At 40.5% G+C, this 17,759-nt stretch overlaps 1 protein-coding gene across 1 annotated transcript in view; it reads right to left on the bottom strand.

Moving 5' to 3' along the window:
* The window catches only part of disp3 (dispatched RND transporter family member 3), a 186,959-nt gene that overhangs the window by 12,843 nt on the left and 156,357 nt on the right, over nt 1-17,759 (bottom strand). The window contains exons 16-18 of the mRNA XM_048615185.1: nt 13,077-13,222; nt 6,915-7,074; nt 3,273-3,386 (exon numbers count right to left, since the gene is read on the bottom strand). Coding sequence (XP_048471142.1) covers nt 3,273-3,386; nt 6,915-7,074; nt 13,077-13,222 — 420 coding nt within the window. The remainder of the gene's footprint in view (nt 1-3,272; nt 3,387-6,914; nt 7,075-13,076; nt 13,223-17,759) is intronic.

Genomic DNA, 17,759 nt, shown 5'->3' with positions numbered 1-17,759 from the left:
CTTGCATTGGGGGGTTCTGCAGTTCCTACTATCTCTGATTCGACAATAATCACAAAGATGAGTTCCTGATGCCACCACATCATTTGGTGGTATCCCTGTGGTGATGTCTATTGTGGGGATACATATGGACTCTTGAGATGAAGTCACATTAGATTGACAATATTCTCTGCTGATTCATTTCAGCATTTAATTTCAGCAAATTTTCTATAGTCATAAGCATTTCTAGCCATTTATCAGTTAGTCTGCTCTACCTTCAACTGTCAATTGTTTACATTTCAGAAATCCATGAATAGGAGAGTATTTCAAAACTTGTACTTAGGTAGCACCCTTAACACACAAAAAAATCCTTCACTGATGTTCAGCAGAGAAAAGAAAAATAGATGCTAGGCCAAAAAATAATTGTTAGGAGCCTCCGTCTGGTTTTAACGATGGTCTTACAGGAACAAGAGAAGATCTAGTGATAGAAGCCAATGTTGGGTGAAGAAATGGGCGGGGTGATGTGTAATTATAGGACTGGAGGAGACTTCAGAGATAGGGAGAAGTCAAAATAAAATGTTGGGAGACTATGGGCTAGCTGAAGTTAGCCTCAAATACTATATCAATTAAATTAAATGTTATAAATGGCTGCCTCTGTGGTAACATGAAGTTTGCATTCCTATGAGTAACCATTAATAGGCTTTATTAAATATAACATTTTACAAAGCATGATATGAGAAGATATACTGCTGGAACCTTACAGATATATTCCACTTAATCTGAAAGCACAATGACATTAGCTATTTTTGCACATTTAGTAACTCTTCGTATAGTTATAATTAATCCTTTGGTCTACATCACCCTAAGTTCCTTTATGGTATCCCATGAACATTTAAGTCTTTACTCCCACATCCCCTCTCCTCCACCTGACACATTAATCTGACAGCATTCTGAGTTGCCTTGGAGGACACATTGTCATTGTGTAGGAGAGAGGGCTCGGGGTGGAGTGGGATGGCAGCTTCTCTGCAGACATGAATATTTCTGAAACTCTATTAGAAGATAGCAGTGCATCATTGTCAGTGAAGAAATAAATTTCTGGATCAGTATATATAAAATGTTCCTGCATACCATTGTAGTCTGTAGGCTGGATGACAATTTGGGTGACTTCCTCATGCATTTTCTTTTCAAACATTCATGCTTATCCTGCATGTAATCTTAATCCTTAGCAAGGACTTGCTTCTCTCTGATAGCCTTCTGCAACATTGGAGAGTTTTGTTCTTGCTTTCAAGACATTTTTTTCCATCTGTAAGGCTATCATTCATTTATTGTGGCGGAACAATTTCTTCAGATGGTAATGTTCAATGATCTTTGAACTCTGACTATTTTCATAATAATTGAGTAAGAACACTGGGCTACCTCTGTACAGGTTTCTTTTGGAAATCTGCTGTAGCCTTTGTTTATCAGTCTTCAAGGCCTCAGTGTTATATGACAGTTAATAGCTAGGCTTTCAGTTCAGCAGTCTCTTTAAGGTTGTTGGACCGCTCTAATTTTTGACAACCTTTAATATCTTGAACTTTTATCGGTGTCGGGCTTTAGAGACATAGGCAGGAGATACAGGGATTGAAGGAAAACTGAAAAAAGCAGTCCAGTAGTCCTAATTCACAATATTTGTTGAGTTAGTTCTCCCTGATTAGAAGGCTTCTTTTAGGCTTGTCTTTTTCAAGTGCATTCACTGGTTTGCAAGAGACACAGTGTCTAGTTCACTTAAAAAAAGGTCTCTAACTTATCATTTAAAATCACAGCTTACAGCAACTGCTGAAGAAAAAATAAACTGGGTTAAAGTGGTTTACCGCAGAGAATGGAGAGCAAGCTCCTGGCTAGTGGAGACCTTTTTTTGCTCCATATGTTGATCCTAGCTTCAAGTTGTTCAGTTACTAGACAACCAATTACATAGTTGTTGGCAGGCAAAATGTCTTTGTCATTGATAACTGGTGACTAGGTGATACAGCAGTCAACTTCTTGTTGCTAATCAGACCTCCATCTGAATACATTGAACCTCCATAGAACCCCTCGGCTCTAGTTTGTCTACTAACTAAACTTCAATTACTCTTGTATAAACAGCTGTAAAACACTGGTTTTAAAATAGTCCACACTTCACAAAACACAAAAGTAAAAAAAAAGAGTCCTTACAATACATAAAGTAACTGGATTATGACATAGACATTCAAGAGTTTTAGAGGAATGGTTCTTAAGTCCTTGATGGGGAACATCTACACCAGCCAAAAGTGACTGAATGCAGTTATATTGTGTGGATAGGAATTCTTGTAACGTCAAGAAATCCTACCTACTGTTTATTCTAACAATAAATCACTTCAACTTACAACGACAAAAACAAAAGGGCTCGGTTTCAGAGCTTCATGAGATAGAACTGACAGGGAGAGGAAAGGTAGAAACTGGGAACACTGACAGCAGGAGAGAAGGATATTGATTACATCACATATAGGCTCTGGAAGGAAGTCAAGTACCACTGCAAACACTAGATTGGGTCAAGGAAGGACAGTGCCAACATAAATCTTGTTCTGACTGTGGAGAAGGAAAGTGGTGGTTTTAATTAAGGGGGTAGATGAAGATGATGCTAGCATAATTGGAAAGTTTGGATGGTTGAAAGATTGCATTTCTAAATTGAGTAATAAATATTTTCAAGGGTGCATGCTCAAAAACTCCCTAAAATAAAATTCAGAGTTTTTGCACCTCTCTTTAGACCTTCATGCAATTATAATTAACTCTGCAACATGAGTGAAAGATTGTTGGGCATACACACAGCTTAAGCAACAAGCATATGTCTTAATGCACATTCAGTGCACTTACCTATTGTCAGGTTTGGTTTAGTGGAGAATGGGGGTGGATGTTATTTCCATTGCCGGTTTTCTAGATTAGTGCATGTGTTATCGAATCAATTAATAACAAAAATTAGATTAGAACTTCTAGAAAGTAATTAATGCATTTTGTGAATATTCAAGAAATGGAAAAGAACTTGCATTGATGCAATGTATTCTGTGTCCTTGAGTTGACTCAATATATTACTTTTGATATAGTGTAGTCAATACGATTAAATAAACATTCCTGTAAATTTTCATTGTATATGTTTACTTTGCTGCTATCTTAAGGTGTTACTGGAAAGCAAAATGCAAGCCATTAAAAGTCAATTTGCCCAATTATCCACAAGTTTTCAAATCCTGTTGCATTTACAAACTGTGTACTAATGGGTAGGATGACACAATCAGTGGTTTTCTTACCTAGGATGGTCAGCAGGACTGGTAAAAGGAGTAGAACATGGGTGGTGAAAATAGCGACTGCAGCAATACAGATTACCAGGGAGAGAATCAAACTATACATTGCACTCTGAACACCTGCAGAGAGGGATAAGATGATATAATGTTTCCCGAGTCATTTCAAAGGATAATGGAATATGAAACCATAGATGAACAACAGTGATTCAGTTATTTTATCATGAATTGTGAGACTGAAGCTTCAGTATGTTAATTAACAGATGCAAACCTCCTTAACTTAATACCAGGTATTGCTCTTTGTTGATATCCACCAGCAATCTCCTGGTATTATTGTCCACAGCAAGACATTTACTTGTAGCAACAACAATGTCATATCATTTAGTATTTTGTGTTTTGGTGTTAACATGCAATGGTATTTACATTGACTTGTTTCTTTAATGATACATAACCTAAATGGAAAATACATAGGACTGAGGTCAACAAAAAATGCTGTTTGCTGAGCTGGCTGAGTCTTAAATGATATAGCTACTGGAGTGGGTCTATGGAAGATGTGAGAGAACCAAAAAGAGGTAAAAATTTACCTGCCTTGACCTTTCTAACCTACCTGTCACAGATGCATCTATTCATGACAGTATCGTTAAGAATGACTACAGCACATTCTTTGTAAAGATTAAGTCCCATCTTTACATTGAGGATACCCTGTAATTATCCGCTGTGACACTAACACCATGTTAAAAGAGGTGGTGTGGGCCATTAGCAGCAGAATTGTATTCATCACAATCTGTAACCTATGGTCCAGTTCAATGAAGTGCAGGAAGGCATACTAGGAGCAGCACCAAGCATAACTAAAAATGAGGTGTTAGCTTGGTGAAACTACAATTCAGAAACTACAATACACTGACAGCGTTACATCAACCTGCAATCGATAGATCAAATCGAAGCTCTACAGTCCTGCCAAATCCAGTTGTGAACAGTGGTGGACAATTAAACAACTAACAGGAGGTGCAGGCTCCATAAATATCCCCATCCCAAAGATCGGGGAGTCCAGCATATCAGTGCAAAAGAGAAGACAAATATTTCCATCTATTTTTAGCCAGAAGTGCCGAGTAGATCCATCTTGGCCTCCTCCTGAGGTCCCCGGTGTCATAAATGCCAGACTTCAACCAATTTGATTCATTTCGCATGATATAAAGATCATAATATGAAGCCACTGGATGGTCCAGTGGCTATGGGCCCTGACAACATTCCTGCAACAGTACCAAATATTTATGGTCCAGGACAATATGAGCCACCAGGTGAAGCTGTTCTAATGTAGCATACATTTGATAATGTGGAAAATTGCCCAGGTGTATCCTGTGTAAAAATGCAGTACAAATCTAACCTGATCAATTATCTCATTATCAGCTTACTTTCAATCATCAGCAAAGTTACAGAAGAGATCATACTTAGTAAATGACATTAACAGCAAGCGGTACATGTAAAAGAATAACCTACTCACTGACACTCAGTTTGTGTTACGCTAGGGCCACTCGGGTCCTGACTTTATTGCAAACATGGTCAAAAGAACTGAGTTCCAGGGTTTAGCTGAGTGTGACAGCCCTTGACATCATGGCTGCATTTGACAGAGTACAGCTTTAAAGAATTCTGGCAAAACTTTGGACAAAGGAATTGAGGGAAATCTCTCTGTTGGATGGAGTCATACTTAGCACATAGGGAGATGGTTGCACTTGTTGGAGATCAATTACCTCAGCCCAGGACATCAGTGCAGGAATTTCTCAGGATAGATTTGATTTTCTAATCAACCTGTTTACAGATGCTATTACACACCTCTAGAACAGGTGGGACTTGTACTTGGGCCGCCTGGTTCAGAGGTAGGGACAACTATCTCGGTGCCACAGGAGCCCTAGTTTCTCAGGACAAAGTCATGGGCCCAACATTTTTCAGCTGTTTCATCAATGGCATTCGCTCAATCATAACTTGGAAAAACATTGTGGTTCCTTCACTGTCGCAGAGACAAAGTCCGGAATTCAGTCCCTAACTGTCCTTTAGGAAGTTAGAGATGGGCAATAAGAGCCAGTTCAGCCAGTGACATACACATCTCAGGAATGGAAAAAAAAAGCTGGTCCAACAATATAAATATTGTGGCTACAAGAACAGGGCAGAAGCAAGAAATTTTGTAATGAGGAACTCACCCGCTGACTCCCAATTGCTTGTCCAACATTTATAAGGTATAAGTCAAGAGTATGGTGGGATACTCTCCACTTGCCTGGTGAGTACTGCACTGATAAGTGTACTTCTACATCACTCAAGAAGCTTGACATCATCCAGGAGAAAGCAGCCTACTTGATTGGCATCCCATCACCACCTCCAACATTTACTCCCTTGACTACTGATACACAGGGCAGTGGTGTGTACCATCTAGAAGATACATTGCAGTAACTCACTAAAGCTCCTCCAGCAGTACCTTCCAAACCCATGAACTCTTTCTCCTTGAAGGAAAAGAGCTGCAGATGCATAAGAACATGACCACCAGCAAGCTCCCCTCCAAACCACACACCACCTTCTTTGGAACTATATTGCCATTCCTTTTCAGTCATTGGGTAAAAATCATGGAGCTCCCTTCCTGTCAGGATTGTGGGTGTCCCTACACCCAAGAACTGCAGTGATTTAAGAAGACAGCTCAACACTGCCTTCTCCAGGCCACTTAGGGATAGACAATAAATGTTGGCCTAGCCAGCGACACCCACATTCCATGAACACATTAAAAAATGCCCATTCCCAATTGGTCAAGAGAAGATGTTGATGAGCATTCTTCTTCAGTGAGTTGGTTAGCTCAGTTGGCTGAACAGCTGATGTGCTATGAGTGATGCCAAAGTACAGATTCAATTTCCACACTGGATGAGATCACTGTGAAGGTCCTGTCTTCTTGACCTGAGGCGTGATGACTCTCAAGTGAAATTCACCACTAGAATCATCTCTCTCTAATGAGACAGCAGCCCTACGGTCCTCTGGGACTTTGGCGACTACAACTGATATAGTCAGTATGGTGAGGATACTCGCATAGTGCTCATAATTCAGGAATACCAGGATTTTGACCCAATGATGATTAAAGCCTGGAAAAAGGGAACTGCTGCATGTCACAGAAAATCAATGGACCCAAAAACAAACTAAGGATAATTTACAGCCAGTTTCCTTTGAAAAAGGGCCAAAAACTAAATTTAGGCAAAGTCGTACATATATACTCTGTGTCAATCAGAGGACAATGACATTATATCTGTATTGACCAACTCCCATTTCATCTGGATCTGAAACAGATTACTAAGGATCTAGTTATGTCGATGCCATTGTAAAATATCAATCAGTACAAATTACTAGGAATGTTATTTAGCACAAACCAATGTTATTTATTTTCTCATTTGAGAAAAAAAAGAGGCTGATTGGCCCACTCCTGCTCCTTTTATATAGCAATACCTGAAATTAATCCCCTGGAAATAGCTCTTTCAGTGGTATCTATTGTGCAATCTGGATCTTCTGATCAGTGCTATTTTAATCCCAATAGCAATACGTTTGAAATAAACTATCATTTGAAAACTTCAGGCAATTGTATCTTATCTCATCAATCAATACACTGATCTTCCTGTGACTTGCCTATTATTTCCATGAAAATCTGTTTCCAGTGCTCACAAGTCTGGAATCCATGACGTAGTGACGATTGTTCTGAAAACTGATGTAGCTGCTCTTGAAGGTAGTTCTCCCATTTCAAGTAGTCTGCATATGTCTGAAATGAGGACTTTCCTTTATAGGTTGTCTGTGAAGAATCAAGGAGATAACAAAGGGGATTAAAATACCTTCAATCACATATTGTATCAATTAAATCATATTTCTGCCTAAAATATAATGCAAAACATTTTTGTGGGATATACCATCATCAACTTATGTTTTGAATTTTAATTATTTGATCCCTTGATTCTGGAATCTTTACTAAATTGTTTAGGTTTTCTTACTCTCCTCTGTCAAATTCCTTAATAATCCTCAAAAAAAAAACATTGTTGGTTGGATCTCATTCATCCCATTTCCATGTTTGCCCTAGTTTGGCACATTTGTTTGAATTACAAATATATTAAGTACTGTAATTTCCTGGTTTCTTGACAAATATTTTTCTATGAACCATGACCACGATGTGGTCCTACATGACTCTTTGTCTGTGGAATCATGCCATGGGTAAACTGAATGCTGAGGTTGCCTATATAGAAAGTAGATTCCATACTTCAAGGTGCTTCACTGTATGTGAAACAAATCAGGACATTTTTGGAATCTTTCTATGGGTTGGCAATCCCTCATTTTTTTTGTTCACTAAACAAAATTATCCCTAAATAGTTCAGCTTTTGTTGAATGACATACTTTGAAATTACAAATGGACCCAACTGGAATAAATTCCATTAGTCTTAGCATGATTCCTTGTAGGGTGATGTTCATTTGGTTTTCATCCGTATTTTTGGTTTGTTGAAGAAAACTGTCTTGCGCAGCAGATGGCATCAGAGACATAAAGAAAACATCACTTTTTCCTCCAATATTCCTTCACTCTGTTGGGAAAAATGTTGGGTTTTTCTTTTGTTTTTGGGTGCATTTTTGCTTAAGATGGTGTCTTCTGCAAAAATTAATTCCCCGATCTGCCTTAAGCAAGAAATGACATCTCATAACAAACTGCATACCAGTTAAAATGTGCTGCACTTTTTGCACATGTAGTTCCTGAATCAGTAAAATGGTTGACTCCTAAATGAGTGTGGCACTAACAGTTGGCTTGCAGTACACTTAGTTCTCACTGGTTTCCACATGTGGTGGAAAACTAATGGAGGAGATTAGAAGAACACGGCAAGCCAGGCAGCATCTGGAGGAAAGGAGCAGTCAACGTTTTGGATATTACCCTTCTTCAGAACAGGTTGTGAGGGTAGGGGGAGCTGCAGATAAAGTGGGGTAGAGGGGTGGAGGCAGAATGGTGGTGATAAATGGACACTGGTGGTAGGTATGAACTGGTTGGTCGACAGGAGGGATGAATCCAATTGGTGGCTGGGGTGGGGCTGGACGGGAAGCTGGGGATGGCGGGAAGGTTATTTGAAATTGAAGAACTCAATATTGAGTCCTCTCTGGGTTGTATGGTGCCTAGACAGAAGATAAGGTGTTGTTCTTCAAATTTGCGTTCCGAGTCGCTATGATACTGGAAGAGGCCGAGGATGGACATGTCAGAGGGGAAGTGGGCGGGGAGTTGAAATGGGCGGTGACAGGGAGGTTAGTTTGGCAATTATGGGCTACGCGGAGATGCTCAGCGAAACAGTCACCTAGACTTACGTTTGGTCTCACCGACGTAGAGATGACCACATTGGGAGCACCGGATGCAATAGACAAGGTTGGAGGAGATTCAGGTGAAGCTCTGTCTCACTTGAAAGGGCTGTTTAGGGCCATGAATGGAGGTGAGGGAGGTAGTGTGTGGACAGATGTTGCATCTTTTACTGTTATAGGGGAAGATACCAGGTGGGTTGGAGTGGTTGGTGGGGAGTGTGGCACGAACTAAAGAGTGGCGAAGGGATGGTGCTTGTGTAAGGCAGAGAGGGATGGGGAGTGGAAAATGTTCTGAATGGTGAGGTCTAATTGGAGTTGGTTGAAGTGTTTGAGGATGATACATTGGATGTGGAGACTGATGGGGTTGAAAGTGAAGACAAAGGGGACCCTATCTTTATTATGTTTGGGGGGGTGTGTTGATTTAGAGCAGTGGAGCGGGGAATGGAGGAGGCATAATGGAGGGCTGTCTGGATGACGGGGCAGGGGGAAGAGCATTGTTTGAAAAAGGCTGACATCTAGGATGCTTGGCAGTGGAACATCTCCTCGTCCGAGCAGATATGATGGAGATGGAGGAATTGGGAAAACGGGATGGAGTTTTTGCAGGATACAGGGTGGGAGGAGGTGTAGTCTAGGTAGCTATGGGAGTCTGTGGGTTTGCAGTAAATGTCTGTCTGTAAACTGTCACCAGTGTTGGAAACGGAAAGGTCAAGAAAGGGGAGGGAAGTGTCTGAGAGAGACTGAGTGAATTTGAGGGCAGGGTGGAAAGTGTAGTGAAGTCGATGAACTGCTCCAATTCAGCCTGGGTGCAGGATGCAGGACCGATGCAGTCATCGATGTAACAGCGGAAGAGTTGGAGAACAGTACTGGTGTATGTACTGAAGAGGGACTGTTTGACATAACTGACAAACAGGCAGGCGTTGCTAGGGCCGATGCGCATGCTCATGGCAACCCCTAGTTTCGGAGAAAGTGGGAAGAATTGAAAGAAAAGTTATTGGGGGTGAGGACCGGTTTGGTGAGTCGAAGCGGGGTATTGGTTGTTGGGGGGGGGGGGGGGGGGGGCGGGAATCTGGATGGGTCTGTTGGAGAGGAAATAATGTGAGGGCTTGTAGGCCGTCCTTGCAGGGTATGGTCACGTATTGGGATTGAACATCAATAGTGAAGATAAAGTGCTGTGGGCCCTAGAACTTGAAGTTACCAAAGAGGTGGAGGGTGTGGTTTGTGTCTTGGATGTAGGTGGGGAGTGCTTCAACCAAGGAGGAGAGAATGGAGTCGAGGTAGGAAGAGCTGAGATCGGTAGGGCAGGAGACGATGAGTGCAGCTACCAACCAGATTCATTCCTCCCATCGACCAACCAGGTTGTACCTAACACCAATGTCCACCTATCACCATCATTCTGCCTCCACCCCTCCCCCCAACCTCTTTATCTGCAGCTCCCCCTACCCCCACATCCAGTCCTGAAGAAGGGGAATACCCGAAACGTTGACTGTTCCTTTCCTCCACATGCTGCCTGGCTTGCTGTGTTCTTCCAGCCTCCTGTTTGTCTACCTTGGATTCCAGCATCTGCAGTTTTTTTGTCTCTAATGGATGAGATTTCCTGAGTGATACAAAGTGAGAACTAATGTCTGAAGGAGAGATACTCAGTGACAACACATTTATACACTTCAACAAGAGAATTGACTGGCTATTGGAAACAGAAGCTTTGTTGATTTTTCCTATACCAGCACAGGGATGCTAAGACTGATGGTAGCACATTTCAGTGGCTAAGTATCAATTAGCATTGGTAGAGACCTTTGCTTTATGATGAATATAGCTTTAGAAACAGAAAAAAAAGAGACTTTATTTTGCAAAAGAAGTAAAAGTGGCCAAAATGTATTAACAACCTTGAGATGTACCATCGTGTTTTGTAGCCAATCAAGTACTTTTGAAGTATAGTCACTGGTGTGGTGTAGGAAATTAAAGCTCCAACAAACTACTTTGACCAGATAATCTGTTTTAGTGTTATGAGGTGGACGTAATGTAGAAGTAGTGGCTGATTACTGCCCACTCTCTTAGTTCTAGGTGAAACCTGTCTTTGAGGTAGTAACTTGCTCAAGAGCATTTGTACTGTTGTAGACTTGTGTTGTGTGTTCCAGACCCAATTAAAATTCAGAATCCTGGATTGATTGTATTTTAATTTATGTTTCTTCTTCTATATTAAAAAAGGATGAATTAACGGTAATTCAATATCAAGCTAGAGTAAACAATAAACAGATCCTGTAGTTGTCTTAGTTTCCTAGATTCATTTGTACGAGTTCTTCCTTTGGAGTTTGGTCAGAGAAACTGATCTTGAGCTTGGTCCTACGTCACCACCGTTATGTATTCATTGAGACTTGACATTGTCACTTTGTGCAGTTTATTTGAGCACAAGCAAGTGTATCCTTTTTTTTTTGGGATTTTAAATGAATGTTTAAGTAAGCCATATAAAATTGCAACAGTTTTCCACTGTCAGGATTACTTTGCCATGTATTATTTTGGCTATTCCATTATTGAAAGGATATTGAAGCCGTAGAAAAGTTGCAACATAAATAATAATGAAAGATATTATGGGTGTGAAGTTATAGCAACAATGAGATATTCGTAAGTATGGCATTAGTGTTTCCAGAGAGCAAAGTAAGTCAAAGAGAATATATACTAAAATTACAAATTGGAGGTTTGAAAGGGTACACGATGAAAAATTATTTCCAGTTGGCAGGAATTGGTAATTAAGTAGCATAATTTGGGTCAGCATGGACAAAATGGGCCGAATGGCCCTCTTCTGTGCTGTATCATTTCTATGGTTTTTATGGTTCTGATAAAGAAGTTCATGGTCATTGAGTTACATAGGTAGATATCATTAGGGCATTAAGAGGTTGGGTTGAGACCCAATATGCCCTACAAAACAGCAACAAAATTTTTAGAGTGTAAAGGCAAAATGGTGCAGGGTAATTAAAAAAAAACATCATTTTGGTGTTTCATTAGGCTTGTTTGCCCAGTTGGTGCAATTCCACAACGTTAGTGTTTTAAATAGATGCTGTTGATACTTTCTTGCAGATTGAGCAGCATGTTCCAGCCACATAGATGTCCCGTCTCCTGGGATTTGTGATTCAGGTTCTGCCTTCGGTCGAGAGTGGAAAGCAGTCCTACTCTTAGAAACATGGAAATCCAGAGTTTGGAGCAGCCATTAGGCCTTTCCTGCCTGCACTGCCATTAACTATGATAATGGCTGTTCATCCAATTTAGTTCCCTGTTCCTGCTTTCAGCCCATATCCTTTGATTCCTTAGTCCTAAGAAGTATATCTACATCTTTTTTGAAAGTCTTCAGTGTTTTGGCCTCAAAAGTTTCCTGTGGCAGAGAATTCCACAGGCTCACAACTCTCTTTGGGGTGAAGAAATTTCTCCTCATCTCTGTCCTAAAAAGCTTTCCCTGGATCCTTAGACTCTTGGCTCTGGACTTCCTGGTGATTGAGAACATCAGTCCTGTATCTCCCCTGTTTAACCCTGTTAGAATTTTACAGGTTTATATGAGATCTCCCTCATTGTTCAAACAGATCCAGTCTTTCCCCATACATCAGATCCGCCATTCCAGGAATCAGTCTGGTAAACCTTCTTTGCACTCTCTCAATAGCCATAATATCCTTTCTCAGAGAAGGTGACCAAGACTGCACACAATAAGCCCAACCATCTGTTCACCTAAAACAATATCCTTGAACTTTTTCATCTTAATGAATTTTGGCCAGCTTTACTTCTTTTCAAAGTAAAGTATTTTTTTTCTCCTGTTCCTGAAGTTATATTCACTACACAGTTGCAGAAAGACATCCCTGCTCTTGTACTCGAATCCTCTCACTATAAAGGCCAATCAACATACTCAGACTAAAACATACCATTTGCCTTCTTCACTGCTGCTGTACCTGCACATCTACTTTCAACAAGTGGTGTACAAGGATACCCAGGTCTCATTGCATATCTCCCTTTCCCAATCTATTGCTATTCAGACGATAATCGGGCTTCCTGTTTTGCTGCCAAAATAGAAAACCTCATATGTACCCAGATGATATTTTATCTGCAGCACATTTGTCCACTTACTTAACTTGTCCAAATCACAATAAAGCTTCTCTTCATCATACTCACAGCAGATCCTCCCACCCAGCTATGTATCATCTGAAAACTTGGAGATACTTAGCTTCCTCATCTAAATCATTAATGTAGGTGAATAGCACTTGATCTGACAGACGCCACACAGGAACACTAAAAACATGGAAACTAATTATTTGTTGTATCGCCGTTTGTGCTACATTGATAACAATAGTTGATGGGAGCTGGCTGTTGCTTTTCCTGCAAAAATGCCACTGCAGGACACAAAGGCAACTTGTTTTGTGTGAGCAGCTTTTGGGATATTTTAAAAAATGCAATCACGATGCTAATAAATTTCTTTATATTCTTATTTTGAAAGCTTACAGATTCAAAGGCCATTGAAATCCATTGGACTTTGCCATCTTTTACTCCAACAGCACCATGAGACAGTTGTCCGGGAAGCAAGTTAGGCTCTGGAATACTCTTACACTCTGGGTGCAACATTTGCACGAAAGTTGAAACGCTGTAACCTAGGAAATAAAAAGAACTTAAAATTACTTACAAGCATTCCCAAGTTGGCATATGATAGAAAGACAAAAATAAAATCTATATATGGGCTTCAGCAGTGATTGACAAGCTTCCGCATGGTAGATTGCTCAGTAAGGTTAGATCGAATGGGATCCAACAGGAGCTAGCCGAGTGGATACAAAATTGGCTTGAAGGTAGGAGACAGAGGGTGGTGGTAGAGGGTTGCTTGTGACCAGCTGTGTGCCACAAGGATTGGTGCTGGGTCCACTGCTTTTCATCTTTTATATAAATGATTTGGATTTGAATATAGGAGGTACGGTTAGTAAGTTTGCAGATGACTCCAAAATAGTTGGTGTAGTGGACAGTGATGAAGACCTTGATCAGATGGGTTAATGGGCCGAGGAGTGGCAGATGGAGTTTAACTTCGGTAAATGTGAGGTGTTGCATTTTGATAACGCAAACCAGGGCAGGACTTAAGAAACCTAGGGGTGCAGGTGCATTGTTCCTTGAAAGTGGAGTTGCAGGTGGACAGGGTGGTGAAGAAGCCTTTTGACATACTGCCATTGATCAGTGCACTGAGTATAAGAGTTGGGATGTCATGTTATCGGTCTACAGGATATTGGTTAGGCCACTTTTAGAATACTGTGTGCAATTCTGGTCGCCCTTCTATAGGAAGGATGTTGTTAAACTTGAGAGGGTGCAGAAAGGATTTCTAAGGATGTTGCTGGGGCTGGAGGATTTGAATTAAAGGGAGAGGCTGAATAGACTGGGGCTTTTTTCCCTAGGGTGTCGGAGGCTAAAGGGTGGCCTTGTACAGGTTTATAAAATCATGAGTGGCATGGATAGGGTGAATAGCCAAGGTCTTTTTCCTAGGGTGGGGAAGTCTAAAACTAGAGAGCATAGTTTTAAGGTTAGAGTGGAAAGATTTAAAAATGACCTGAGGGGACACTTTTTCACGCAGAGGGTGGTGTCTGTATGAAATGAGCTACCAGAGGAAGTGGTAGAGACAGGTACAATTACAACATTTAAAAAGCCTCTGGATAGGTATATGAATAGGAAGGGTTCAGAGGGATATGGCCCAAATACTGGCCAATGGGGCTAGGTCAGATTGGGATGTCTGTCAGCATAGACAAGTTGCACCGAAGGATCTGTTTCTGTGCTGTATGGCTTTATGACTCTAAAAGACAGGAGCTGAGTACAGACCAGATGCTTTACCTAACTAGGTATTCTCATCCCAACAAAAGTGTATGTTCCAGCTTTAAATCCTTGTCTGTGAAGAGTTTACTGATGTTAGTCACTGAGCCACTGTAGGGGGCATAGAAAGAATGTGGGCAGTGCTAGCAGCTTCAACTGGTGTCAAGGCCCTCTAATCTATTACTACACAAAATTCAGGCAGAAAATGATCCTTTGGTCCATCTAGCCTGTTTCACTAAATATGCTACTTTAGGTATCACAACATACACACTCCAACTCACCTGTAATCTTAAGACCATAAGATATAGGAGCAGAATCAGGCCACTTGGCTCATTGAGTCTGCCCGGCCATTCAATTATGGTTGATATGTTTCTCAACCCATTCTCCTGTCTTCTCCCCATAATCTTTCATCCCTTTGCTAATCAAGAACCTATCTCTGTCTTAAATACACTCAATGACTTGGCTTCCACAGACCTGTGGTAATGAATTCCACAGACTAACTACCCTCTGCCTGAAGAAATGTCTCTCCTCATCTCCGTTCTAAAGGGTCATCCCTTCACTCTAAGGCTGTGCCTTGGGTCCTAGTCTCGCTACTAGTGGAAACATCTTCTCCATCTCTACTCTATTCAGACCCCTCTGTATTCAGTAAGTAACAATGAGATACACTCCCCAACCTTCTAAACTCCATCGAGTACAGAACCAGAGTCCTCAACTACTCCTTAAATGACACCTTAATGCCCAGGAGAATTCTTGTAACCTTCTTTGGACCTGTTTCAAGGCTAGCACACCCTTCCTCAGATACAGGGCTAAAAACTGCTTACATATTCCAAATATTCTGACCTGAGCGCTAACAGCCCCAGCAGGTACATCACTGCTGTTGTATTCTAATCCTCTCAAAATGAATGCTAACACTGCATTTACCTTCCAGCTGCCAACTGAACCTGCCATGTTAACCTTAAGAGAATCTTGAACTTGGAATAGTCTACAGCTCTATTCTTCCTACCAAAGTGCATAGCCTCACATTTTCCCACATTATATTCCATCTGTCACTTCTTTGCCCACTCTTCTAGCATGTGCAAGACCTTCTGCAGGCTCCCAGCCTCCTCAACACTACCTGTCTGCCCACCTATCTTGATCTCCTGTGAAAAACAAAGAAATAGATAAAAAAAAAGCTTAGACTAATTTGTGGGAAATATCTAGGAAATTCTTGATGGATGTCCAAGCCATACCCACACCTGCCCCTCCCACCAAAACACAGGCCAGGTAACTGGAATTAGTCAAGGAGATCCTCTGGTCTTGGCAGTTCTATGCAGTATCGATCTTTTGTACAAAGGAAGAGAAAGTATAGTCAGCATTTTTCTATTTCCAATATTTCTATAACCAAACAACTACAGCTTTCAAAGAAAATTTAAAAACATTTAAATATTTTCCTGGAGATAAATTAATTTCTGGAGAACCCAGGGCAAACCTGGAGAGTTGGCAATTCTGTGTGGTAGATCACTAGAGTGCAAAACAAGCTAACGGAATGGGGACATTAATGAGATTTAAAACTTTTGGAAGATGAAACAAGAAGGATTTAGGCTAATAAATAATTGACAACTGTCAGTTTGTTGTCAGGAAACATGGGCTTAGCCTTTCTGATCCTGCTTCATGATTATTTTGGCTTTCCTGTAAACCTTTGATTCTGACACATGTATCAACCTTCATCAACCCACGTAAAAAATAGCTAAGGATGCAGAGGCCTCATTACAATGTGATATTGAAAGGAAAACTGTTTACAACAACTTCAGAAATTGAAATACTGAACATTGATAAAATGGAATACTGACAATGGATGAGGGATATAAAACTGCAAAAAAATCACATCTGTTATTCTGGAGCTCTTTTAAGAGCCACACATATGGCTCAATAATTTATACTATCAATTTACAAACCGTAAACTGTATCCATATGTCCACATGTCATATTATATGAAACGATCCCATGGCAATATTTTATAGCTCAGCAGGGGTGTTCTCCTTATATCCTGTTCAATATTTATATGTCTCAATGTAATTTAAACAGCTCATTTGGTTATTTATGCATTATTGATTGTGGAGCCTTGCTGTATACAAATTGGCTGCTTTGTTTCCGAAATTAGATATTAAGACGGGAAGACCATAAGAAACAGGAACAGCAGTTGACATTTTGGCCCCTTGAGCCTGGTCTTCTATTCAATAGGATCATAGCTGATCCAACATTCCTCTAATCCACATTCCTGAGTTTTATCCAGGACCCTTGATTCCCTTACTGATCAAGAATCTATCTATCTAAGCTTTAAATGTACACAAGACATCAACCTCCACAGCTCATAGTGGCAACAAGTTCGAAAGACTCACAACTCTTTGGGAGAAGAAACTTCTCCACATCTCAGTCTTAAATTAACACCCCTTTATTCTGAGACAATGCCCTCTAATTCTAGACTCTCCCATGAAGGGAACTATCCTCCCAATATTTACCATGTTAAGCCCTTTAAGAATCCTACTTGTTCCGATGAGATTACCTCTCATTCTTCTAAACTCCAGTTCCAACATGTTTAGCTTTTGCTTATAACATAATCCTCCATTCCAGGCATTATCCTAGTGAACCTTCTCTGAAGGTCCTCCTTTAAAATGATATCTTTCCTTAAATAAGAGACCAAAACTGCTCTCAGTACTGCAGATGTGGTCTCACTTGCACTTTGCGCAGATGCAGTAAGACTTCTCTACTCTAATACTCCAACCCTCTTGAAATAATAGCCAACATTCCGTTAGCCTTCCTGGTTTTTTGCTGGTCCTGTGTGCTAACTGTCTGTGTTTTGTGCACAAGAACTACCAAGTCCCTTGGTATTGCAGCTTTCTGTAGCTTTTCTCTAACTATATTCAGAAGTAATTATTTGGATGAGGTTGTGAAAAGTGCATTTAATATTCCACATTGCAGAAATCTTTTCACACTATTGGGATGAAATTCATACCACACATCTATGACCGGTTGACACAATGTTGCTAATGAAGGTACTCGCATATTTCGGCCTTTGGTGAATGTTTCTTCACCTTCCAACATTAAATTGTTCCACATCTTTTGGATTCTGTCCTTGGAAGTTTTTGTTTACACATATCCAAGACCTGAGCAACACTACTCTGACTGCCAGGAATAACTGCAATGTCAGTGTTGACTGATTTCACATCATTGACCATACTGTGAACAGGGTGGGTTTTGTACATGTCCAAGATTTTTTTGGATTGTCTTGCTGGTTTCACATTCTACATTTTTTGATCCATTCTTTCAACTACTTTCAGCTATCCAACCTTTCTCATGAATGTGGAT

Source organism: Rhincodon typus, chromosome 31 (assembly GCF_021869965.1).
Source record: "Rhincodon typus isolate 14 chromosome 31, sRhiTyp1.1, whole genome shotgun sequence".
NCBI classification, from domain to species: domain Eukaryota; kingdom Metazoa; phylum Chordata; class Chondrichthyes; order Orectolobiformes; family Rhincodontidae; genus Rhincodon; species Rhincodon typus.
This window is presented reverse-complemented; position numbering and strand designations above follow the sequence as displayed.